Source organism: Grus americana, chromosome 6, assembly GCF_028858705.1.
Source record: "Grus americana isolate bGruAme1 chromosome 6, bGruAme1.mat, whole genome shotgun sequence".
NCBI lineage: Eukaryota > Metazoa > Chordata > Aves > Gruiformes > Gruidae > Grus > Grus americana.
The window spans coordinates 2,065,920-2,090,226 of NC_072857.1; the positions used below are offsets into that span (position 1 = coordinate 2,065,920).

Here is a 24,307-nt window from a genome sequence, read left to right on the forward strand (position 1 = left end):
CCTGGGCTGGCACCCCCCGGGCTTGGCCGCCTCCAGCTCATCGTGGGCCCCCACCCCATGGGTCGTTTCATAGCTCTGCTGCCTTTCACCGCCGTTGGCAAGCTCTTTTAATTGGGAATGAGTGCTCTATGGCCCGACGTAAGCTAGGCTCCAGAGAGTACTGCTATGTATTGGGTGTTAACTCTTGGGGAATTGAAGAGAATAACCTTCCATGGAACAGTAATACGCTTTGCTGCAAAGGATAAGGTGTTTACACAGGAAGCAAATCTACTGCTCTTTAAATCTGATTGTATTGCACACTTCAAGAGCGAGCTGTGATTGCTTATGGCTTGTGATGGGTTTTCATGGAGACTCTAAACGAAGTATCCAGAAAGATTTCTAGCTCATCCAAAATAAGAATAAATCCTTGTGCTTTACAGATACTTTCTGCTCTGAATGGACACGAAAAAATGTGGGCAAGCAGACAGTTCACTGCATTTCATTTATTTACAGCCCGTTCCAACTACTGACCCCAGGTCACGTCAGGCTGCAAATCTAAATCTTACAAAGCCAAAGCATACACAGGGAAACGCTTGTTTGTCCTAAATTGCGATGCTCAAAGTTACTACGTCTTGCTAAAGTGAGACCTTGCTGCGTTAGTGTTGTGGACAGGATCTTAACTTGGGAAGTCAGCTACATCCTCAGTTGCACTAAGATTAACGTTTACAGAAAAGAATCCTTCCTAGTTCCAATTGAACGATTAAACTGAATTTAAAAACAATCTAGTTTAGACCACAGCATTCATGACCCACATTTGTCTTTGACAAAGGAACCAGGCTGCCTAATTTCATCCAAGGAATTAAAAAAAAAATCTGTGGTTTGTTTCTGTGGTGAGAGAGAAAGCACTGTTTGCTGTGGTGTGCTTCGGGCCTTCACCAGCGGGGTGTGTGCGTGTGGTCGGAGCTTTCTGGTGTAAAAGTGAGCTCAGTTCAAAGATGCACACGTTTCTCTTACTCATTCCAGTGGGAGGTGTAATGTGCTTGGAGTTAAAGCACAGGAGTGGGAAGCAGGAAATCCAGGTCCTGCTTCCAATTCTTGCCCAGATTTCCTCTTTAACTTCAAACAAATCACTTAATCTGATTTTTCTTTTTTTTTTTTTCCCTGGAATTACAGCACCCTCCATGACTGTAGTTGGTAGCAAATTAATGTTGATCAATGCTCGGGAGCGTTGGCTGGCACTGTGGTTTATGTGGCCATGCCAGTAGTGGCTGTTTCAGCTTGAGGATGTTAAACCGGGCTCAGAGGCCAGTACTTGCTCACAGCATCCGTGTCGCATCTCCAGCCCCCCACGGTCCCGGCTGGGATGCAGAGGGCTGGGGACAAGGGTCACTAGTGCAGAAAACCCATCGCTGCGGTGGGAGCGGTGGTCATTACCGGGAGTTTGTGGCTGCTTCTGAAAAGCAGACACCTGGTACGCGTACCCCTGACCGACAACCGCTGAAGTTTCTCCAGCAATCGGGGGAGAGCAGGGGCCGGGTGCGGTCCCGGGGCCGTTTAGGGGCTGGAACAAATCGGACGGTTTCGCTGAAATTCACCTCCCGCCCTTCGGTTCCGCGGAGCTTTTCCACGCGGCGCGTTTCCCGCTCCCGTGTGCCCGTGCCCGGGACGGCGGCTGCCCCCGGGGCCGCTCCCCCCCCCGCCACGGCCGCCTTTGCCTCTGCCGCGGCCTCCCCGGGGCCCCCCGCGCGGAGGGGCCCACGCGTGTCCCGGCCCCGCCCCGCCCCGGGGGCCGCCCGGCACCTCCCCGGCCCCCCCCGCGCCCGCCCCCCGCCCGCCCTCGCCCTTCCCACCGCGCTCTCGCTCGGCGGCAGGCAGCGCGACCAGGTGCCGCCGGGGCCGGGGCCGGGGCCGAGGGAGCCGCCGATCCTGGCCGCCATGGCCGCGGTGGGTGCAGCCCGGGGGGCCGCGGGCGGGGCGGGCGGGCGGGCGCGGCTCCGGTGGCGGTGGCGGTGGCGGTGCCGACCTTGATGTCTTGGCCTCCCCCGGGGCAGGTGACGAGGGGCACGGCGACGCGCCGCAGCCGGCTGAAGCGTTCCGACGGCAGCACCACCTCCACCAGCTTCATCCTGCGGCAGGTAGGTGAGGGGCGGCGGGGCCGGGGCGCTCGGCCGGGCTCCTTTCCGCTGCTCCGGCCGGGGGGGGTGCGTTAACAACCCCCCGCGTTTCGTGGGTCTCGGTGCCGATGCGACGCTCCGGTCCCGGTCCCGGCCCCGGGGACCGCACAAGTTGTGGTCACCGCCCGTCCCCTCCGCGCCCAGACGGACACAGGTCGGGGCTGGGCTGGGAACTGTAAACCCGGGGAGCTCCAGGGTTGGGAGAGGGACCCAAAAACCCGACCGAAGTCGGAATTTATTCCGATAAACGCATGCCTGGGGTTTGCCTTTGGGTTCCCGAGCTGCGATTTATGCGTTGGGCTGATTTTCTAGTTATTCCCTGTAGCAGTGAGGGAAAGAAAGACACTTTCTGTAGAGAATAGAAGCTGAGATTTTAGTGATCTTCTGACTTGAGGATTTCTGGAAAAAAAAATATTGTAAAGGTGTCAAGAGCATTGGCATCTCAGTTTGGGGCTTCGGGCTCGTCGGTGCTAATTATACAGCAGCCCTGCTTCCCCTGGCACTGCAGGAGCCGTGTGAGCGATCTAGATGAAACCTCCTGCTGATAGTTACCCTTTCCTTTTCGGTTTCCGCTCTTGCCTGCCAGCTGTCCCTTGCCGAAATAAAGACTAACGTCCCGAGTCTCGCTGCAGCATCGCTTTCTCTCCTAAAAGATGCCTCTTAGAGTAAATATTATTAATTTGCTCTGAAAGTAAAGGGGTAGAACATTTCTTGGAGCACAAACCTGTATCCCACACCCCCCCGGATTCCTCGGCGGCTTCAGTAGAAATTTGAGGAAGCGCAAGGAGAGCAGAACTGGGCCCTTGACAAATTTGGGGACACTTGTCATGCGTGGAAGCGATTTTGCCTAGGATGTGGAAGTTGCGAGGTCAGTCTGTCAGAGCAAGAGATTTAAATAACCCAGGGAAGTTTTATTTTGCTTTGCGGTGTCTCCTCGTCACCGCTCCAGGCGGGAGCAGAACCGCAGCGGTGTGGGGCTGGCAGTCACCATTTCCAGCCCCGGCAGAACGAGATGCGAGAGTTGCTGTCAGAATTGGATGTTTAATGTGATCTCAGCCAAGGATAAATAAATACAAAGGTAGTTTTAGCCTGCGTTAGTCTGTCGTGGCAGTTGAGGAGATGTTGCAGGCGGCCGTGGGCCCTTCTCGGCGACGTCCTGGGGAATCTTTCGGCTTGTCAGAAGTGTTGTTTCACGCGGTGGGGTTTCATGCCAGGTAGAAACCGAGGGCTTGTGATTTAGGTAAACAGAGGGTAATCGGCGTCATCCGGAGCACTCGCTGTCTGAGGGAGCCAGGACGCGATGTGGGATTTTGAAAACCAGCCCTGGGAAAGCCGCTGTGCGCGTGGCAGAGCCCGGCTCCTCCAAGGGACGTGCCGGCTGTCACGGCTGAATGACACGGACGGCATCGCACACCTCGTTCGTGTGCAAAACGCGCTGGAGCCTTCCCTGCGCTTTGCACTTTTGTTATGTCTCATGTCTCGGGACGTGGTGTGCTCCACAGGCGCTGCGTGCCTCCAGGTCTCCTTGCTGTTGGCTTTTTTGGGAACATGAGGAGACTCGCTTGTACTTCAGGCCGCCCCTCGAGGGCTTTACGTTAACGTGCTTTACGTTAGATAGCACATATGAGGGATGCTGCCAGATAAGAACAGGAAAATCAGGTGGTGGGATGTTTTTCTTTCAGTCGTGGGCGCAGACCCGCGAGTCCCGCTGCGCGGCAGCCGAGGGGCCCGGCAGCGTATCCACACGGGCACCGGGGCTCTTTCCGCACCAGCATCTGTCTGCGCTGCCCTGGCAGAGGGCGATGCTGTGTCAGGTGAAGCCATCGATAGCATTTCAGCTCCCTGTAAAATACAGCAAAACGAATTGATCCATATCGGAATTCACTTATCCCAAACGAGGAGGGACCAGACAAATTGCTGTCACTTTTTAAGGTGACTACTTTGAGAGCTTTTAAACAGGCGAGCGCGGTAGCTCTCGCCAGGAAATCGGTGAGAAGATTTCATTTGAATTGAGTGAGCTGAGCTACAAAACCAGCTCCGGGCTTGCGTCCCCCTCACCGGGGCAGAGCGCGGTGGGGCTGAGCTGGAGACGTGCCGGGGTGAGGGTCTCGCTGCTCCCTCCCATGGACTTCACGTGATGTTCCTCACCGCGGGGTGATTCAGCTCCTCAGGACAACGTTTCCTTTGCACGACGATGTTTCTGCTGCTCCTTTAGTACTACGAGCCAGTTTTCTGGACCTTTGCGCTTCGTGGTTTTTCTTTGAGAACAGAGGGTTTCGGCTCCGCAGACGCAGAGCAGTCCCAGCTGCCCGGTGTTCCCGTCCTCTCCTCCCCCTGGGAATCTTTCCCTAATAGCAATCAGGCTTTAGAAGCATAAGTGGAAAAAAAATGTCCTAACAGTAGAGATTAACTTCAAGTAACGTTGTGGTGGTTGCAGGTGTAATTAAAAAAAAAAAAAGAAATTCTGTCAGTAAGATTTGCAATAAATGTCCCAAAAGAGTTTAAATCTTTTGTAGATCTTGTATGCATTAAGAATTGTGCACCAGCTTCTTGCCCAAGTCCAAAATACCGATGGAAATTTTGTCATTGGTTCCCTTTTGTGTCAGGAGAGGCACGAGTCCCCTGGATTTGAACTCTTTACTTGACTTCTCATTACCTTGCATTTAATTTTTGGTTTCAATCCATTGGTCAGTCTAATTTAGTAAGGGAATAACGTTTGGACAAGCTTTTGAACTTGCATTTTTGTCGACACTACATACGATAAGCAAAGACGATCAGAGTCCCGTGCGTGTGTCCGCAAGGGCAGAGCCACTAATTCCAGCATCGCCAGCGTGGGGAGCTGGCAGTGCCCATCATCCCCTCTTGCTGGGGGAAACGCTGCGCTGGAAGACTCGGATGATGTGCAGGCAGGAACAGGTAGGTACGTGCTGGTATGAAAACTAAGACCCACTCCAGCGAGTAAGGTCACTCGTGTCCTGGAGCGACCTGGGGTGCAGGAGGCTCCCAGGTTGTTGGATGGACACCTCTGTCTCCGGTGGCACGGCCGTGGCTGCGAGTAAAGCTGGCGCTGAAGCTGTTAAGTGCGGTATTTGAGCAAGGAATGGGTGTACAAAATTGTTCCTCTTACGTGGCAGGTGCCGCTCAATTATATTTAAGAACCCCCTTAAGGGACAGAAGTCAATTATAAGACAATAAGTAGGTCAGCTGAAAACATGCTTATAATTTTGCAAAATGCTGTAATAATAATTCATTGTTGTTTTTTCTGGAAGATTTTACATTTCCACCACTTATTTTGGCATGGTGTGACTTGTGAGTATACGGAATTTTTTCTTCCTTTGACTTCTGGTAGCATCAGTTCTGTTGCCTGTGATTTTTAATGGAATTTATTTCACTGAGAAAAGTTAAGTGACCTGTGAAGAGCAGCAAGAGCCACCCAAAGGTTGTGTTAGAGCATCGCTCCTTGCCAGAAGAAAGCACCACGGTGGCCACTTGTTACTGCGGGTGGTCCCAGGTGGGTTAGCGGGGCCGGGGCTGCAGCTATGGGTGCGTGTGCCAGAAGTCACAGAACCCCAGCCTGGTCTGGGTGGGCAGGGACCTCACAGCCCATCCAGTGCCACCCCTGCCACGGGCAGGGACACCCTCCACTAGCCCAGGTTGCCCAAAGCCCCATCCAACCTGGCCTTGAACACTGCCAGGGAGCCAGGGGCAGCCACAGCTTCTCTGGGCACCCTGTGCCAGGGCCTCAGCACCCTCACAGGGAAGGATTTCTGCCTCACATCTCATCTAAATCTCCCCTCCTTCAGCTTAAACCCATTCCCCCTTGTCCTGTCACTCCACTCCCGGATTAAGTCATGAAACCCTTTTGTGCGTCCGCAGCTACAGTTCTGGGGGGAAACCAACACACAGTAAATGGCTCCATCTGCGTCACAGGAGTGGGGGTCCCCAGGGGAGGGTCAGCATCTCAGAGAGGGACCTTGATGCTTGGAGGTGGGTTGACAGAGGTCTGAGCAGGGGTCCTGTGCCGCTGGAGGTGGAGGTTCAGCCTCCCTTCCTCCTCCTCCTCCTCGCTCCTCAACCCGGCCGGGCGTCTCCCCGCGGCGCTGCCCGTCTGCCGGCTCTGCCCGGGGTGCGTGAAATCTTCGTACGTTTTGCTTGTTGTTGACCAAACCGCAGCCCTTGGCGCAGGGGCGATTGAGCGTCTCCGTGCTCCAGGTCTCCCCTCCTCGTGGAAAGACGACTTTGTGCCATTACCTTCTGTGCAGTGGTCTGTGTTGAAGGGGTGCTGAGTAGCTCTGCTCCTGAAGATGTAACCAGGATTGCAGCCGCGTAGCGGACTGACGGTTTGGTCACTTGCCTGCTCGCATGCCGGGTGGCCTCGCTGTATAACCTTACCGAACTTGGTGCTTGAAGTGAAACACAGAGTTATCTGCTCTTCGGTATCAGCAGGGCCTTGTAATAAAATCTTCTTGAAACACTCGTAGTACTCGGTGGAAATCCTTACCAGCTCATGCCAGAGGCTTCAAGTAAAGCCACCGAGTGTACCTGTTGAGTCCAAGCACATTTAACTTTTATATAAAATTGTATTTTGACATGCAGTTTATTTCTGGAAGTTTTTTGCTGCTTACATTTAGAGGTAGTTGAAGTGAAAGTCGATTTTCTTTTAAGACGTGCTTACACCTAGTGTTGCGTCTCTGGCAATGCTTGTGCTTCCCCCTTTGAAATAGCAATTTGTAATATTGCGAGGAAAAGAAAAACCAGCATTTTCTGTTACTAGACCAGCTCTCAAGGTGTAACAACATTTTATATAGTGACATTCTGACCAAAAAAAAAAAAAGTTACACTCTTTCAAAAGCGTTTTGTTGCCTTGTTTTCAGTTTTTTGTGTGCGCAGAGATGGGATGTGGTGTCCTTCCTGCAGGACCAAGCGGTGGCCTCTAGCTGGACGTTGGCGTCTGCGTTCAGATACCTTCTTGCTTAGTCAAGCAAAAATCATTGTAGATCAGATTTGGGAAGCTTTAAGGGTGCCTGAGTTTTGTTTGTCATTTATAAAGTCTGAAAGCCTTTCCCTGGGCACACGGGACACGGAGCCGCCCGGTTGCCGTCTCAGCTGTGCCTTCGCAGATGCAAAGCACACGGGGCTGCTCATCGGCTCTGCCAGATGTTAGCTTCATTACGTACACCGATGTGTCCGAGAGCGATGCATGGCCTCAAGTACAGGACTGAGTTTTGTAGTTGATGTTTTTTGCTGACTGTCCTGTAAAGTAATGATCTGAATTTGGGGGAGTCAGCATTTGGTGTGTGCTCGTCAGCGGCGTACGTAGGCAGCTTCGGTGACCCTTTCTTAACCAACTTTTAAACGTGCGTTTGATTTCTTCCTTCAGCTCTGCATTTTTTTGCCCTCAAATCATTTTCCTCAGAATGAAGTGAGACCTCAGCTGATGCTCTTGAGATTTTGGTCTGCTGGAATAGAGGTTTTCTGGTACGCAGGAGGTGGATGATGCCGAGTGGTGGTGTCCATTGCAACCTAGGTACGCAACGAACCGGGAGTTTCTCAAAGTCAAATGCCGATTAGACGGATGAAGGAGATATCTGCAAAGGAGCAGATTAGAATTTCAGTAATTTACCAGGATGAGCTCAATTCTACGATGAGTCATTAATTTCTAAAATATAACTTACTGTCACAGAATATGATTATTCCTTAGACACAGGACTGGAGCGTTATTTTTCTTCATGCAGCATTTAGAAGCTGTTAAAGCATTTGACAGGTGAATAAAAGATTCAGCCCTTTCTCCAAAGAACATAAGCCTTGTCTGCATGGCAGAGTGACACTGTTTTAACTCACCTTTCTTCTTAAATCGATGCAGATAACTAGTACAACAGTTGCATCTTTCAAGTTAAACCGTGCTTAAGACCAGTTTACTTTGATTTAACCTAAATACGTAGATTTACAATAAGGCAAAGTAAGGCATGCTGGAACTGAAAGAAATGCCCACGGAGCATCTTGCTCTAGCACCCCAACAGCCATTGGACATTGAGGCTGCTTTGCAGTTTTCTCTTGTGTACTGCACCATGGAGTAAGTTTACTAAAGGTTTTCTCTTGTGTACCACACCATGGAGCGAGTTTACAAAATGTCCTGTGAGCTTCAGGATAAATCGGTGTTTTCCACCGATGTCATAGTGGCCTCAATGTCATTTCCAAATCACAGAGGTGATTCCTGAAGACAACCTGCTTCTGCAGGACAGAGATGAGGCCATCCCTTGTGTCCGCTACGTAGGGGCTGTCCCCAGGTCCCTGCAGGAGCCCATGGGTGGTGCAGCCTGGCACTGGGACAATCTGAGCCACCACAGCTGGACTTGCCTGCGATGGGATAGAGACCTTGCATGGAGTTGTCTCCTGCCAGCTGGAGAGAACCATCGGACCGATGGGCACAGCCAGGTTTGGAAGACGTGGTCTGTTGTGACCCTTGGTGGGGCTTGTGATGACACCTGCGATTAGGAGAAATACTGAGATGATGAAGGCTGACAGAACAGGCTTTGCTACTGCTGCTGTATCTGAGCAGCTTCTGACCATCGGGCTCACCAGTGCTGACGACTTCTAGACGACATCTCCCCTCTCCACGCCTTCCTATGGGATGCTGCCTATGCGGATTAAGTCAGAGTCATGGGATTCACAGCTGATAGCTTTTCCAGATCTTTTTTCTTCTGATACGGCTTGAGAGGCTACTGGACTTGGAGTGTGTCCCCCGTTCTTGGCTTCCCTGTTGGTGACAGCTGGTGGCACGTATCTCACATACTTGTGCACATCTGCCACATCTGCCTTCCTGAAAGCTGCCTTGTCCTAGATAACGGTGTTGCTTTGATCCCAGGTGCCCTGAAATCCTGCCTTGGTTGGGTTTCTCCTGGCACAGTTGGGAGGAGGAGGTGGGTGGGGGACAGGCTTCACAAGGTTGAAATAACAGTAGAAGGAAACTTAAATGGATTTTTTTTCATATAAAACAAAGAGTAGGAAAGTTGGCTTCTCTCCTTAATTCTGCCATCACTTCATCTGACCATGAAGAAGCCAGCAGACTTGTGCGAGTTTCATTGCTTCATCTGGAAAGCGAGTGTAGCTCTGTGTCACCGGAAAGCTTAATTGAATGTTTCTTAATGTACTAATTGAATCTCAAATTATGTTCCCACTTAGTGTTCCGTTAGAAAACGAAAAAAGGGGTGGGTTTTTTTGTGTGCGTGTGTCTGTTTGCAAGCAAATAATGATTAAAACAAAGAATCCCCCAGTTGTGTTTTTGTTTGGAGCCATCTATCAACCTTTTAGGCAGGTTCACTGGGTTGTACCCATAGTAAGCTGTTGTCCTCGCCGCTCCACGAGCGTGGCCAGTGCAGCGCGTGGAAGTGGAACACGATTCACGTCCTCAGCGTGCCGGTGCTCGTAGTGCTGCAGTCTCTGCTAGTGGGTCCTGGTGCACCACAACAGCTAATAAGATTGTCAGAAATCTGGTAGGTGACAGCTAACTCAATTATCAGGCTCCCTTATGTGTGTTTGATGGAGTCATTGGCGCGGGTTCATGAAAGTCTGAGCCTTTGAAAATCTCACTTTAAAAATTTTATGTCCTGTTCTTCAGCAGATGTGCTGACCGGCTTATTGTCTCCATGGTAACAAGGTTTCATTTTTAAAATAGCCTAAAGTCACAAAAGAGAACTCGGATATTAATAGCAGAAGCAGCGTAAGTACGAATAAAAAATAGGATTTGGCTATTCCTCATCCAAAATTTCTTGTATTTGGGAGTTGTCTGTCTCTCTGTACATATTGTGGGTGTTTGTTTGAATGTAATTTTCTAGTGTGACCTATAAAATTAATTCTCTTTATTCATGCGATGAAATATTTACATGATTACTGTAACACTTAGAATACTAGCACAACACCAAACACATAATATTTCATAGGTAATCACTAAAAAATAATCTTTACAAACGTGCGTGGCATACAACGGTATAAACGCAAGCTGCTGCTACTGTCCCCCCTTCTGTAAAGGGGAGACGGGAGGCAGAAGTGCTGCGTGACTTGCTAAACCCCGTGGTAAAGCCGGGGCTCACGCGCCTTGGGCAGCTCCGTTCCCACCTCCCGTCGTCCGCCACCTTCTGACAGTCTCACCGATATTTTATTTAGATTCCACCCCCCATTATTTTTGCTGTACGGTAACAGAATGTGCAAAACTCCAGTTGTGTGATTATAGCGTAACGCCACGCGCTCGAGCCATTTTAGCAGATTTCGGGAGCTCGAGCCGTGCACGGGCTCTGCCTGCGCTCGCTGTCATGCAGTTTCTATGGACACCAATGGTTCGTGTCAAATGCAATCTCGATGCGATTGTCTGCGCTGAATATAGAGGAAGCAGAGATGATTACATGGGACTCCAAACCTGTATTTGCTAAAATATGTTCTGTTGCTTTGAAAAGAATATGGTAGAGACAGAAATAGCTTTTTCCTAAAATCCTTCGGTCTTGGGTGACCTCCAGAGTTGGAAAAAAATAGCTGCTTAACTCCTTTCTGTTGGTTTCAGGGTTATATGGGAAAGCCTGGCACGTATAATCTTCAAAATTCTGCTTTGAACAATAATAAAGCAGAGCTCTAGCAAAATAAAATTTGGACGGGAACTTCTTCAGCCACTTGCAATGTTAACAAGAACTCCCGTTAGAGGTGGGGTTTGGCTAACAGTCAGATGTAATAAAAACAACGCGAAGGTGGTGTTGGTAATCGATGTCAGATAATTTGACAGTTGAGAGAAGACGTCAGAAACGTGTTTCGAGAGCCGTGTAACAACGTGTCTCGTGTCCGTTGTATTCATTTGTGGCTGCTTGTCATGAGGTCTCCAGCTCTCCCTGGTGCTTGGGGCAAAGTGGTTTGGATGGGTACCGGACGGCACTCGCGTGCCTTCCCCTGGCCCTCGAATCAAAACTGGAAGCTTTCCTCAAACATGGGCAGAAGGACGGAGCTCCCTTCCTGCCCCACTTCTCTGGCCCCGTGAGTCACCTGTGGTGTGTACAAATAAAGCGTATTTTTGCCGCCGACTGACTGCGTGAGCTTTCACAGCCCGGCTCGTAGAAGGGTGCTGTTCCTGCCGGGAGTCTTGGTGTCGGCATTCCCACGGGTACCTTCTCGTGTGCGCGCGGTCCCACGCCAATCCCTGCGGTTTGTGCTCTTGGCAAAGCGACTTCCGCGTGGTTTTTGTGAGATCTGGGCCGTAGCGTGTTAAATGCTTTAAGGTACTAGAGTAAAAATACATCCTGGTAGTTACACTCCCGTCACGTTCCCTCCTAATAATAAATAAACCCTCTTTGTACTCTGTTTCCTTGGCGCTTTTTACAATGAGCATCGTGGGTTTTGGGAAAACCATTTTTTGTTCTAAATAAGGGATTTAATGTCCTTAAGTGAGAGTCACTTTTGAAAACTGGATTTTGACGGCTTTGTGTTGCTTGGGTCTGGGTTATGACGTCTTTTCTTGTACAGAATAAGCAATATTCCAGCTGTAATCTTCATTTGGTTTTACTTCTACTCTGTTTCTGGTGTCGTTTGTTTTTTTATGATGGTCATTCTCCGGACTGATGGTTTCAGTGCTCAACTAGCAACTCTTTTTCCCAGCTTTTATGATATATCGTTTGTCCATTTATCCATACGGACAGCAGGAACTGTCCCTATGTCTCAATATTTCTTTAGGTTAATACGCTTAATGCATTTTTATATCCCTTGCAAAATTTGATATCCTGATTCAGGTAGTGTAGTGAAGTACTACACGTCAGAATTTTGAAAACAACTTTTGAAAACGTTTGTTTCTTTGAAAGTCAAGATAATCCTTTTATTGGGGTAATCCGGTAGCTTCTACCCAGTGATATTCCATTAATTTTGCACAGATTTCCAATGGTTTCTCCTCTGGGAGGACGAAGAGGCAGCTTCTGACCCTGGGATTTGCGGGGTCACCTGAAACGACCTTAGACACCTGAGTTTAAGCAGGAGAATCCCATTGTGGTGGGTTGACCCTGGCTGGGGGCCAGGTGCCCACCAGAGCCGCTCTCTCACTCCCCTCATTCACCAAACGGGAGAAAAGGCATAACGAAATGCTTGTAGGTCGAGATAAGGACAGGGAGAGATCACTCACTAATTGTTGTCATGAGCAAAACAGACCAAACTTAGAGAGGGAATTCATCTGATTTATTACTAGGCAAAACAGAGTAGAGGAATGAGAAAATAAAATCAACTCTTAAAACACTTTCCCCCACCCCTCCCATCTTCCCGGGCTCAACTTCGCTCCCGGCTTCAACCTTCCCCCCCCTCAGCAGCACAGGGGGACGGGGAGTGGGGGTTACGGTCAGTTCATCTCATGGTGTTTCTGCCGCTTCTTCATCCTCAGGGGGAGGACTCCTCTCATCGTTCCCCTGCTCCAGCATGGAGTCCCTCTCACGGGGTGCAGACCTTCAGGAGCAAACTGCTCCAGCATGGGGTCCCCCCCACGGGGTCACAAGTCCTGCCAGCAAACCTGCCCTGGCGTGGGCTCCCCTCTTCACGGGTCCACCGGTCCGGCCAGGAACTTGCTCCAGCGTGGGCTTCCCACGGGCCGCAGCCTCCTTCAGGTGCCTCCCCCTGCTCCGGCGTGGGGTCCTCCACGGGCTGCAGGTGGAATCTCTACACCCCCTCATCCTTCCTCCATGGGCTGCAGGGGGACAGCCTGCTTCACCATGGCCTTCACCACGGGCTGCAGGGGGATCTCTGCTCCGGTGTCTGGAGCTCCTCCTCCCCCTCCATCTGCACTGACCTGGGTGTCTGCAGAGTTTCTTACATCTTCTCACTCCTCTCTCCAGCTGCAAAAGCTCTCTCTAAGTGTTTTTCTTCTTCTTAAATATGTTATCCCAGAGGCGCTGATTGGCTTGGCCTTGGCCAGCGGCGGGCCCGTCTTAGAGCCGGCTGGCATTGGCTCTATCAGACACAGGGGGAGCTTCTAGCAGCTTCTCACAGAAGCCACCCCTGTAGCCCCCCCGCCACCAAAACCCTGCCACGCAAACCCAACACACCCATCCACCATGTTGTGGAGAAAAACCTAAATTAAGCTCCTGACTTCTGCCTTCAGTAAGCCTCGATATCTACAGGGTTACCTGTCTCTTTCTGAAGAGAAAAGTGGATTAGTTTATGGTTTTCCAACCAAACTGGATTTGGATTTTGCTTGCCTGAATTCTTGTGGTGAGATATATTATTCACTTCCCGCCTTAAGGGTTCAGTGGTACCTTGTCCTGTACAAGACCTTGGTGACAACATGCATGTCATATGTACGCGTTCTACTGCAATTTTTGTGAAGTGTGTTTGGAGCCTTTTATGACAAAGGCACTACGTGCCTGGAAGTTCATGAGTGGAAAATTTGTATTAGGAATTAGCTGAAATAAAATTCTGCTGCAATTAGGCTGCAAGTTCCGCTAAAGCATCTATGTGTGTTATGGCCATTTTTGGGATCGTGCTTGGAAATGAAGGACGTATCTATAAATAATGCAGAAGCAAAGTGGTTATACTTAGAAATGGAGATCCCTTTCCCCTGCCTCCCCCAGTTAACACGACGGGTCAGATACTCCCGAGCCCCTTTGGTGGCAGATGGCCCTGGCCAGCCAGGAACACAGACGCTGAGCCACAAAAAGGATGGTTTCTTCTTAAATACAGATGTGGAGGACTGAAAGGAAATCTAGTCCAATCTCAGGTCTTATGGATGGCTTGGCCTGATCTGCCGTGCCTGGAGGTGCGTGCATTCCTTGGGTGATCTCTTCTTCGCAACTGAAACTGATTTTTCCATTAGGAGAAATTTCATAAGCTGGTAGGGGTTTTCTTCCTCTCTTTTATTCACCTCAGAATGATAAAAATGACCTCGGCAGCAGGCATTTCTTAGGGCTTAATGAGCAGTTGGGGTTAAAGTCCCGGGGTGTATTAAACATCCAGACAGTCTTTAATCATCAGGGTGCCTGGTGGCAGTTATGGCTTAAATATTCTGCTCCTGTTTTGCTTTTGATCATCTTGGGCCATTAGGAGCATCTTCATAGAACCCCAGCCTGGTTTGGGTTGGAAGGGACCTCACAGCCCATCCAGTGCCACCCCTGCCATGGGCAGGGACACCCTCCACTAGCCCAGGTTGCCCAAAGCCCCATCCAACCTGGCCTTGAACACTGCCAGGGAGCCAGGGGCAGCCACAGCTTCTCGGGGCAACCTGTTCTTTGCCTCCCTCTCCCCCTCCCCTCCCCATCTGTTGGGATCATGGGGAGAAAACATCCCTCCCGCGGGGTGATAATACGAGCTGCTCTGACGTCCTGGCTGTGGATATAGAGATGTGTGACCTGGGGGTGTTAGATGGGAGAGCTGGTGGTGGCGGTGCTGGGTGGCAGCAGGAATGAAGCTTCTCTTCACGTTCCTGCGGACTGTGATAGGAGGAGAGGGAATCCAGGACTGCTGAACGTAACCGACTTCCTTAGAGAAAAAGGTCGGGTTGGAGACACAGAGAAATGAAGAATGAGATGGGGTTAAAAAGGCATCAGGAAGGTGAAAGAAGAGGAGATGAGAGAGCCAGGACCACAATTAGACCATGGGTTGAGTGGTGGGTAGGAGGGATCTTTGTGAAATGAAGGGAGGATTGAGCAGGTTTGGAAGCGGTCTGGAGGTGCGGGTAAATGGGCATCGCCATGTGCCAGAACAGACCTTTGCACCATCCTTTCCTTCCTGCCACACTCACCCTTTTTTAACTAACAACCCTCTTCTGCCGTTGTTCCGCCTGCCGTCACTGAGTTGCTGTCCTTCCATGGCTTTCACTCGCACTGCCCTTTGCTGTCTCCTGCAGCTCACGGCCATGTTTCTCTTTTCTGTCCTCTTCCCACTCTGCTGCTGGCGTTCTCGTCCTCTTCCGAACACTCCCTCCGGTCACTGGCCTTGGCACGTCTGTCTCCTTTCTCACCCTCGTTCCTCCTTGTGCCTCTCGTTCCTCCGCGCTGAATTTCAGCAGCTGTCTTGTTACCCAGTTTTGTACAAGACAAAAAGAGCAGGAAGAGGGGCAATCACAAATTTTTACTTAAGTAACTATTTACATTTGACTAAGCACAATATGTGGGATTTTTTTGTTTGTTTGTTTGCTTTTTTCCTGGGAATGTTGTTATTCTATCTCACCTTCTGTATGTCACATCACGTATTTCTCTCTTAAAACTGACAGTGGACTCGGCATGTTGTGACACTCGCTCCCCAGCTAACGAGAGCTGCCCAGTGTACAGGATGGCAGCCGTCAAATTAGCCAAGCGATGTGAAGAAGTAAGGGGTTTAAAAAAACCAAAAAAGACCCCCTCAAAACAAACAAAAAAACCCCCAAGGGTAGAGAAAAAGGCAAGAGGAAGTAGAAAAGGGGGGGGGGGGAAAGGAGAAACTAAGGAAGAAGCAGCAGAATATGTCTCTAGCTGGTTCGTGGAACAGAGTATATGAACTAAAAACGTCAGTCGCAGCTTGCCAGACTGGGTGACTCTTGTGTATCTGTCGTCTTCTGTGACTTTGTTCCCCCCTGTTGATAGGTATTCTGGAAGGAAGAGTTTCTCTTTTCCTTTGGGACAGTTGGACGTGTCCTAGCCACGCTAGCTGGTGCTATAGCAGGTTGCTCTGTTTTCATCTTTTTTTTTTTCTTTCCTTTTTCTTTCTTTTTTGGTCCCTTTTCTTCTTTCTCCCTGTGGAGTTGGGGAGAGGATTGGTAGAAATACTGGCGACAAGGAGACACCAGGAAGGCCAGAGCCGTCTGCTGCCTCTCTGCCACGCGATGGCCTTCTTACGGGCCCTCTTAATGTCGGACCTCTGCCGCTCTCTTCTTTCTGAGGTATTTTCCAGGCCTGGGATGTAGTTTGTAACGCTGCTGCAAGGCCTTCTGAGATTTTTCCCGCCAGTCTTGACATCAGCACGTGCGGGCCTGTTTTCTCAGTGGTAATGACGCTTCAGAAAGCAAAGTTTCCTTGGCCCAAAAGCCCCACCAAACCCAACCCTCTCCAAACCATGCATGCCTTTATTGCATGCCTGCCTTCTTGGGCACTCATCCAGATTCCCCAGGAGGCTCTCTTGGGATGACGAAAATGCCTCACGCTCCTTTGGGGTCTGTCCCTCTTGGCTGTGGTTCCACGTTGTGCCAGGCGTTGGTTTGAGCAGACGTCTCCCTTCTTCTCAGATGAAGACGGTCGTTTGGTTTTTGCCTCAGGCCCTTTGCCTCGTCACGCGTCTCTTGTAAGGTAAAATTAACATAAGCAATTTTCTCTGGGACTGACACCCCAGAGGATTAGGTGCTGCTGCTGTTCCAGCATTGAGGATTTGCATGAATTATTCCATATGGACTTCAACTCTTGAAGGGAGGTCACCACTCAGCCACGAATAAGATCCTTACTTACCACAGAAACAGACGTTATGAAACAAAATGAAGATGGAATAACTCTTACAAAATAATTGCAGTAATCCTAGAGCCCTGGCCTGTTCCAGCCATATACTGTCCTGGCGCAGTCCTGGCATGAAGGATCCAGGGGTGAGCTGCATGACTTGCAGGAGGCTGCGTGGCAGAATGGTAGGATGCAGAAGGAGATGAAAGGCAACTGTTGCTCTTTCTATTACCCTTTTTGCAATTCTTTTTTTTTTTTTCTTTTTTTTTCTTTTTTTCTTTTTTTTTTTTAAGTGAAAGCATGCATTACCAATCTTAATGCTGAGCCCCCAAACACCAACCTCGAGGAGAGGCAGCTGAATAGAAGAAGCTGCTTTATTTTTAGCCATATTCAGTAGTCAGGAGGTAGACTAGACAGCATTTGCTGTCAAACAGACGATTTTCAGAGCCCAAAAGTACATTTAAAAAGAAGAAAAAAAAAAAGAAAGAAAACAATGTAAGTATTGCCGAGCAGAGCTCACCCATTTGTCTGTCTCAATATCCAGGCCCTCCTCCTTATGATTTTTATAATGACCTTGCTTCTCATGGTAACTGCTGAAATAGCTGTTACCTCAGCTGATTTTGTCTTCCGAAGACAGGTATGAAGAGCAGCGTGCACAGGGTGTGTCCCTGCTATGCAGTGTTCCTCCTTCATCCTCATCTGTTTCTCTTTCCGTTCCTTTCTGACGCGCTGTCCTCTTGTCAGGTGTGGTGGTACAAATGTATGACTGATGTCCCCGGCATACGTCTTGGGGCAAGCTTCGTATCTATTGCCCAGCTTCTTGTTGAACAACTGGAACAGGGTTAATTTTCTCTTCTCCCCATCTTTGCTCAAAGGAGAGACCGGTGGACTCAACAGAAGCTGTGCTGCTTGTATTGCAAGGCAACGGCTGTGCATTTTGCACTTGGTTCAGTCAACAGCTCGTAACAGAGCTTTTATTCTGTGTATCAGATTCACGTGGGTTTTATCCTTGTTTGAAGCAAAGGTGTTTTATTTATTCATTTAATGCACTTAAGGATTTTTCTGCTTTAGACATTAACGAGTAATCGAGCAGCTTACATCCCTCCATGACAAATCTCCTGATATTTTAAACTTCTGGATAATCTTGTGCTTTGGCTCCTCTCTGAGATTAGTGCTGGTGATCTAGAAAGACTTCTGTATTCTGTTGTTAACTGTGGCCATTGGAAATGAAATAACTGAAAAGTCATCACACAGCCAACCTCTCACCAGAAAATTGCACCTTTTCCAGTTCTCTGGACCGCACGCATGTGTCAAACTTGTGATTCTTTCACCTGTAAATACTTCACCTTCCTTTTTGCAGATGAGACTGTTTTCTGTGATCGTTAAATGAGAGGTTACCACTTACATGCAGGAAAAACAGAAGTGTGATGAATTACAAGCCGGTGTAATTTATGCAGAAGCAGTGTGGGGGAAATTGCAGCCCACTCTTGTTCCACATAAATTATGCATGTACCTCCTTGAAAATAGCTACAGAGGGTGTTCGGATTTTTTTGGCTAATGAATCATGCCCTAAATTTCTACAGTACATACATTGACTCAAATGTCTCCCTTTTGCCCCACCTTTATTTTTAGATCATCTGTAAACTTTTGCTGAACGTGCAGTTCCGGATGTTTCTTTATTTTCCTTACAACAGACCTTTTCTTTGAAGACCCTGTTTTGAAAAGGGGCTCCTAAATTTACTACTTCTCCCAGAGCCCTCCCACGTGAGAGTTACATCTTATGCTTTTGAGATCTCTGACGAGATCCCTTGGCTGTTGTAGTAAGGATGTATGTGAATAAATGTGCGCTCATGAAGATGCAGCCTGCTCTTGTGTGCAGTCATCTCCCTGCAAACCACAGCTGTAGCCTTCTTTGGAGCTGTAGCCTTCAAGCCCAGGTCATGGGCAACACAAAACCTTTGAACCTGAGCAGAGAAATAAAGAAGTTGCAAACAATTCGTGAAGAAAGCAAAGCACGATGCTGTCCACCATATAATATTTGCTTGGCATAATATATTTATATAATAGTTATCTGGCCGTAAGGTAGTGAAGCTTGGGGATGGTTAGAGGAACGCTGCATACAGCCCTAGCCACTTAGCCACCAGTAGTAACTGGGGAGCCGCAGGGCTGTGGTCTGAACTTCTCCTTCACCTCAGGAGCAGTTGCAAAGCCGGAGCTCCCTCTACGAGACGGCAGTGGTAAGAGCACCAGCCAGCGCGAAGCAATTTTGCAAGGGCTTCGAGAAGAAAAGTGCTTTGAGGAGGATTTGGAAAGTGAAGAATGGTTGTTTGGAACATGAGAAGATGGAACAGCTTTGGACCTAAAATCAGCTCGCGACGAGGATACAGAATGTTATGGAAAGAACAAGTCAAAGAGAAGTGTGATTTTCATGATAATAAAGGTGTGGGCGGACCAGCGTAGGCAAGCCTGGGAGAGGGGGTGGCACAAGGCTTCGGCGGGAGCGGGGGAGCAGAGATGTGAGGGAGCAAAGGCTTGGGGGGGTGGGGGCAATCAGGGAGGACCATTCGGATTTTGTCGTGGATGCGGAAAAAGGAATTTCAAGATGCTGAAGAGAGATACTCGGTATATTTTATTGTCATATGTTAGGAGCCTGCCTAGGATATATATAGTTGATCTCGTGTGCGCTTTCTTGAGGATTTTTCTGTGGGGTTTTTTCCCATTTTGTGTTATTTTTTAAGCACAATTATTTGTCTTTCTCTGATGTCTCTAAGCAAACAGTGATTGCGTATTTGCGACCAAATGTCTCTTGCCTCTGTCCTGCTCCTGCTGAAATTAGTGAGGGTCTTCCATGTGCGAAACAAGCAGGATTGCATGAGCTAAGAACACAAGCAGATTTTTTTTTTTTCCCCTCTGTCTGCCATTGCCAGTAAAATTGAAGTTTGCTGCCCCTGCACATCTATGTTTTGATAAATGAATGTGGGAATGGCACCAAAACCAATTTGGTTCCCAAAAGAAAAATGAAATATGATTGGCCTGGGGCATGATGTATGACATCAGCTGGCTGTTCATATTTCAAAAATGATGTGGTTAGAAAAAGCAGTTTTCATATAATGTGGTCTTCTAGGTAGCACTATGCTGATGAAACCTCCCGTTGATGATCTGTATGGTGAAAACAGTGCTAGGTCTGGCAACTTGACTTTTAAGGGCTCCCTGTGGATGGATAACATACCATTTTACCCAGTAGCAAGAATAATTAAATAATTAGCTTCTGGAGTTGTTCAGTGCTGTCTTCCAGGCAGGGAACTCCTTGCCACAGGGTGCTGTGGATGCAAAAACCCCTCCAAAACAGATCAAATCAAAAAGGGAGTGGACAAACCAGCGGGAGAGAAATCTTCTCGCGGGCTGTCAAGTACTCGGCTGTATCCTGACTCTGGGATGGAGCCAAATCCCGGGTGCTCAGCACAGGGCGGTGTGCTCGCCCTCCTCCTGCGCCCTCCATGGAATGGCACTGCTGGGCACCAGCACAGGCAGGGGACTGGGACAGGCAGATCTTTGATCTGGTCTACAGTGGCTTTTCTTCCCTGTAAGAAAGACATTTCTTGATAAACTAAGCAAGCCGTATTCCATACCTCTCTTCTCAGGGCACATTTTCTGTAGTTCATTTCTGTATTCCTCCTAATTTTTAACATCCTTCTCCTAATGTGGATAACAAAAGATGGCACATCCAGGAACGACCTCAGCAATGCCCGAAGCAAGGTTGTGCCACGTCTCCCCTGTGGCTACGTGATGCTTTTTCGTTTGTTTGGTGGTTGTGGTCAGGCCCCCAAGGGCTGCGCTTCCCAGCGGTGTGGAGCTGCTGATTCAGCCTTTCACCCTCTGGATCCCCCTCGGGGTCGCTTCAGAGTTTGTCTCCGGTCTCACACAGGCAAGTATTACTTCCTGAAGGCGAGCAGACCTTTCACGTCTCATGCAAAAACATATGCCTGGAAACTGCGTTCCCCCCGTCCCAGACACCTACATTAAGCAATTTTTTTATGGAAGTTTACATGTAATGGAACATTAGAATATTTTTGTCACAACCGGCGTTTAGTACAAAACGTAGACGTACGGCCATCGTTAATGAAGAGGGTGCTAAAAAAGGGAAGTTATGGTTTGGTTTGGTATGTTCTGCAGAGGCGTGCGCGCTCAGTGAAAGGCAAGGCAAAGGCTCGGAGCCCGGGGAGGAGAGGACTCCGTGGGCTGGGAAGAGGTGAACGTGCTCTGGACTTGCACCGTCCCGTGGCTGCAGCATCTCTCCTTATAAATTTCAGTAACTTTTAACAGCTATCGATTAATTGATTATCGATCTATCGATTAATCATTTTCTCATCTCTTTAATATTAGACTCTATTAGATTTTTGGGTAGAGCAGCCCTTTTACCAGAATGCTAGGCAGATCTCAATCAAATATCAGAATATCTGAAAGAAAATGTTATCAACCTATTTTTACATGTTGTTTAATTAAAACCATTCAAAGTCTGTTTTATTTTCAGTGGAATTATGATGATTTACATTGTTGGGCTTAATTCTCTTCAATTCTTCAGTGGCGGTGTTGCACCTCAGGATTGCCTTGGTATGTGTTGGAAATTATCCCTGCGTATGTTTTTACACAATGCTACCTTTCTCCTAGTCCTTAGAAAGTTCCTCAGTATTTAAAGACTTATTTTAAAAGAAAAAAAAAAAACAAAAACAACAACAAAACGGTCAACCTTTAACAATTCAGAGAGCCCTTTAACCAATTTTACTAATATCTTTGGGTGAAAATTGTCTTTTCCAACTACCTAAAAAGTAATAGACGTCGTTTCACGTTTTCATTCAATGAGGATGCATTGTATTAATTTACAGCATTAATTCCATGGGCTGTTTGAAGTTCAGCTAGACATGGCTTTTAGAGATGGATAACATTGCTGTACGCAGCAGTTTCAAGACGTATTTTTTTCTCATCCAGTTCTAGTATTAGAATACTTACTTGCTACAATATATTTTAATACAATTGCAAACCAAAATGCACTGCACAGATGGTTACTGACTCTCCGGTATCCCCTTTCAGGACTGTGCCCATTAATTAGTTCTGCTGCGTTCACCTACGTGTTGCTGTTTTGTAGGAGGAAAAATCCTTTGTACGTAAAAAGCAACTTTTGTTTTGCACCTAAAAAGCAACTTTTTAGGGTTGAATGAACTTGCATTATTCCTATGGAAACAAAATGCTGTGCAAAGAAAAAAAAAAACCCCAAATTTCAAAACATTATTGGGAATTTGTGACTATCTGGAGGGAGAAGCTGTGTAGCGAGATGGCTGTGCGTTCACACGACAACGGGAGCAAGGCACAGATGCTGCCGCTCCTTAAACAGCAGCTCCCAAGGGGTTTGGCTGCCCCATCCGGGGTCTGCCCCCTCCTGACTTGCCAGGGGTGCTTCTGTGCCGTGGGTACAATCGGGGACCGCCGACGTCCCGGGGGCTGGCGCAGCTCTGGGGTCGGGAGAGCAGCTGTGCACCCACTGATGGCAACGGCTGCTTCACCCAGCTCTGATTCCGCATCTTCCGGGACCAAACGTCCCCGGCTTTGCCCTGGCCCACTTGTCTCGGTGCTGGGTTTGCCACTGGGCTTTCTTTATAGCGGCAGCATAATCGTTGTTATTTGACCCCAAATCCAGTGGCATCCAGCTGATCCAGCAGCTGGGCTTGGAAGATTGCAAGTCCAGCTTCCGTTTAGTAGTCTTGGACATTTCTAACAGGCAGTGTCACCCCTTATTGTCTCGGTTATCGCCTTCTCTAAGGCATCTACTGTACAGCACTTGATCAACCAGCTTACCCACGCGGTAGGCACGTGCTCAGGCTGCAGTGGCCAGTGCCGCGAGCTCCGTTACAAGGCGTGCAACTTACTGGATGGCCATGTTGGAGTCCTTATCCTTTCCGTGGCCGACAGGAGTCTAACCCGTCTGTGCCCTGTTGTGATTACGGGGGGGGGCAGCTGCCTGCAGCAGTCACCTCCTGGGGCATAAGCAGACCATTAGGTCTTCTGCACACGAAGGGGAGCGGACACAAATGACCTTGCTTTTCTGACAGATAGCCAGCAGTAATAATAATCTTCCTAATGTAAGGTTTTGACAGAAATAAATCCTGTGTCTTCCCTGTAGTGAGGGTTAGGACCATTTGGGCCGTCGAGGCAGAATCATAGGGTGAAGGCTATGGGGGATGCTGCTGGCTCGTAGATCACGCAACCGGCTGTTGCTGTGGTTGTGTTCTTATCCTCAGTCACTTGTTACTCGGATCTAACGCAGAAGTTGAGCACAAACAGCTGGGCTGTTGTCTAAACCATCACATTCTGGTTTAGGCTTCAGAAATGCTTTTTTTGGTGGTTGTTGTTGCTGATTTTTATCTTGTGCTGGAGATTGGAAGACTGGCTGAAGCTCAGTGCTGTCTACAGCAGATAACTCAGGTCCCTGCGCTGTCGATGGTCTGAGATGGCAGTTAGTTTGTACTGATGCTGTCTTGCGTTTTTTGTCGTCCTTCCACCCTAATGCCATCAGTTAAGGTATTTTGTTAGGATAGACAACATTGAATTTCATGGGAATGAAGTATCTAACCCTAGAAAAAATAGGCACAGTGTTTCAGATAAGAGTTTCAGACCTCTGAGCCATCTGTTCGCTTACATACAAAGTCATTAATTATTACGCTTATGTCCTGGTTTTGGCTGGGATAGAGTTAATTTTTTTCCTAGCGGCTGGTCTGGTGCTGTGTTTTAGATTTGGGATGAGAGTGATGCTGATAACACACCGGTGTTTTAGTTGTTGCTGAGCAGTGCTTACACCAAGTCCAGGACTTTTCAGCTTCTCACACTGCCCCGCCAGCGAGTAGCTGGGGGTGCACAAGGAGCTGGGAGGGGACACGGCCAGGACAGCTGACCCCAACTGGGGGGATATGCCATACCATATGATGTCATGCTGAACAAAAAAATCTGGGGGCAGTTAGCTGAGGGGGAGGCACTGCTCAGGGACTGGCTGGGCATCGGTCTGTGGGTGGTGAGCAATTGCATTGTGCATCACTTGTTTTGTATATTCTTTTACCACTATTATTATTATTAATTTCTTTTCCCTCCTTTTCTGTCCTATTAAACTGTTTGTATCTCAACCCACAGTTTTACTTTTTTTCCCCCCTCGATTCTTCCCCCCATCCCACTGGGGGACAGCGAGCAAACAGCTGAGTAGTGTTTAGCTGCTTGTCGGGTTAAACCACAACAGCTTACTACATTTTAAAAGCCTCTTTTCCCAAAACTCCTTCTCGGTATTTCAGGCAAGATTAACCTGGCAAATCCTGGCTCATCTGGTGAGCACAGGTTTGGATAGGGAAAGGGGAATCCCGTCGCTGGGGGTGATGGCGTTCGCAGGGTACAGGACGGGGGGCTGGGGTTTTCGGTGCTCGGCTGTTCTTCTGGCAGTGTTGAGATAAAGATCCTCTTGATTTACTAAAGGGTGTTTCATCGCTTATTATTTCTTTATAATCTCAGATAAAGTCATATAAACATCCTTTCCTAAGAGAACTGCACGCAGGGAAGCGTGCCGCGTGTCTTCCCGCAGTTCCTCGGGAGGATGGAGCCCTGCTCCCGGGTGGGCTGAACCCTGCGGTTCTGCTCAAAGCCACACGGTGGGGTTGTTACTTCAAGACTTGCTGAGACACTTCAATCCTTGCGTTCCGAGTCCGGAAGTCT

General features: G+C 48.8%; 1 protein-coding gene across 5 annotated transcripts in view; it reads left to right on the top strand.

Moving 5' to 3' along the window:
- The first annotated feature begins 1,838 nt into the window (after nucleotides 1-1,838).
- Nucleotides 1,839-24,307, top strand: part of CACNB4 (calcium voltage-gated channel auxiliary subunit beta 4) — a 113,211-nt gene continuing 90,742 nt past the window's right edge. For 4 of the 5 annotated variants that reach the window (XR_008577674.1, XR_008577675.1, XM_054830285.1 and 1 more), the window contains exon 1: nucleotides 1,997-2,114. Coding sequence is in view for 3 of the 5 variants with exons in the window: in XM_054830285.1 (XP_054686260.1) it covers nucleotides 2,007-2,114 (108 nt within the window). In the remaining 2 variants the exon portion in view is untranslated. Of the gene's footprint in view, nucleotides 1,924-1,996; nucleotides 2,115-24,307 lie in introns of those variants that run through there. The other variant, XM_054830286.1, reaches the window with a different exon arrangement.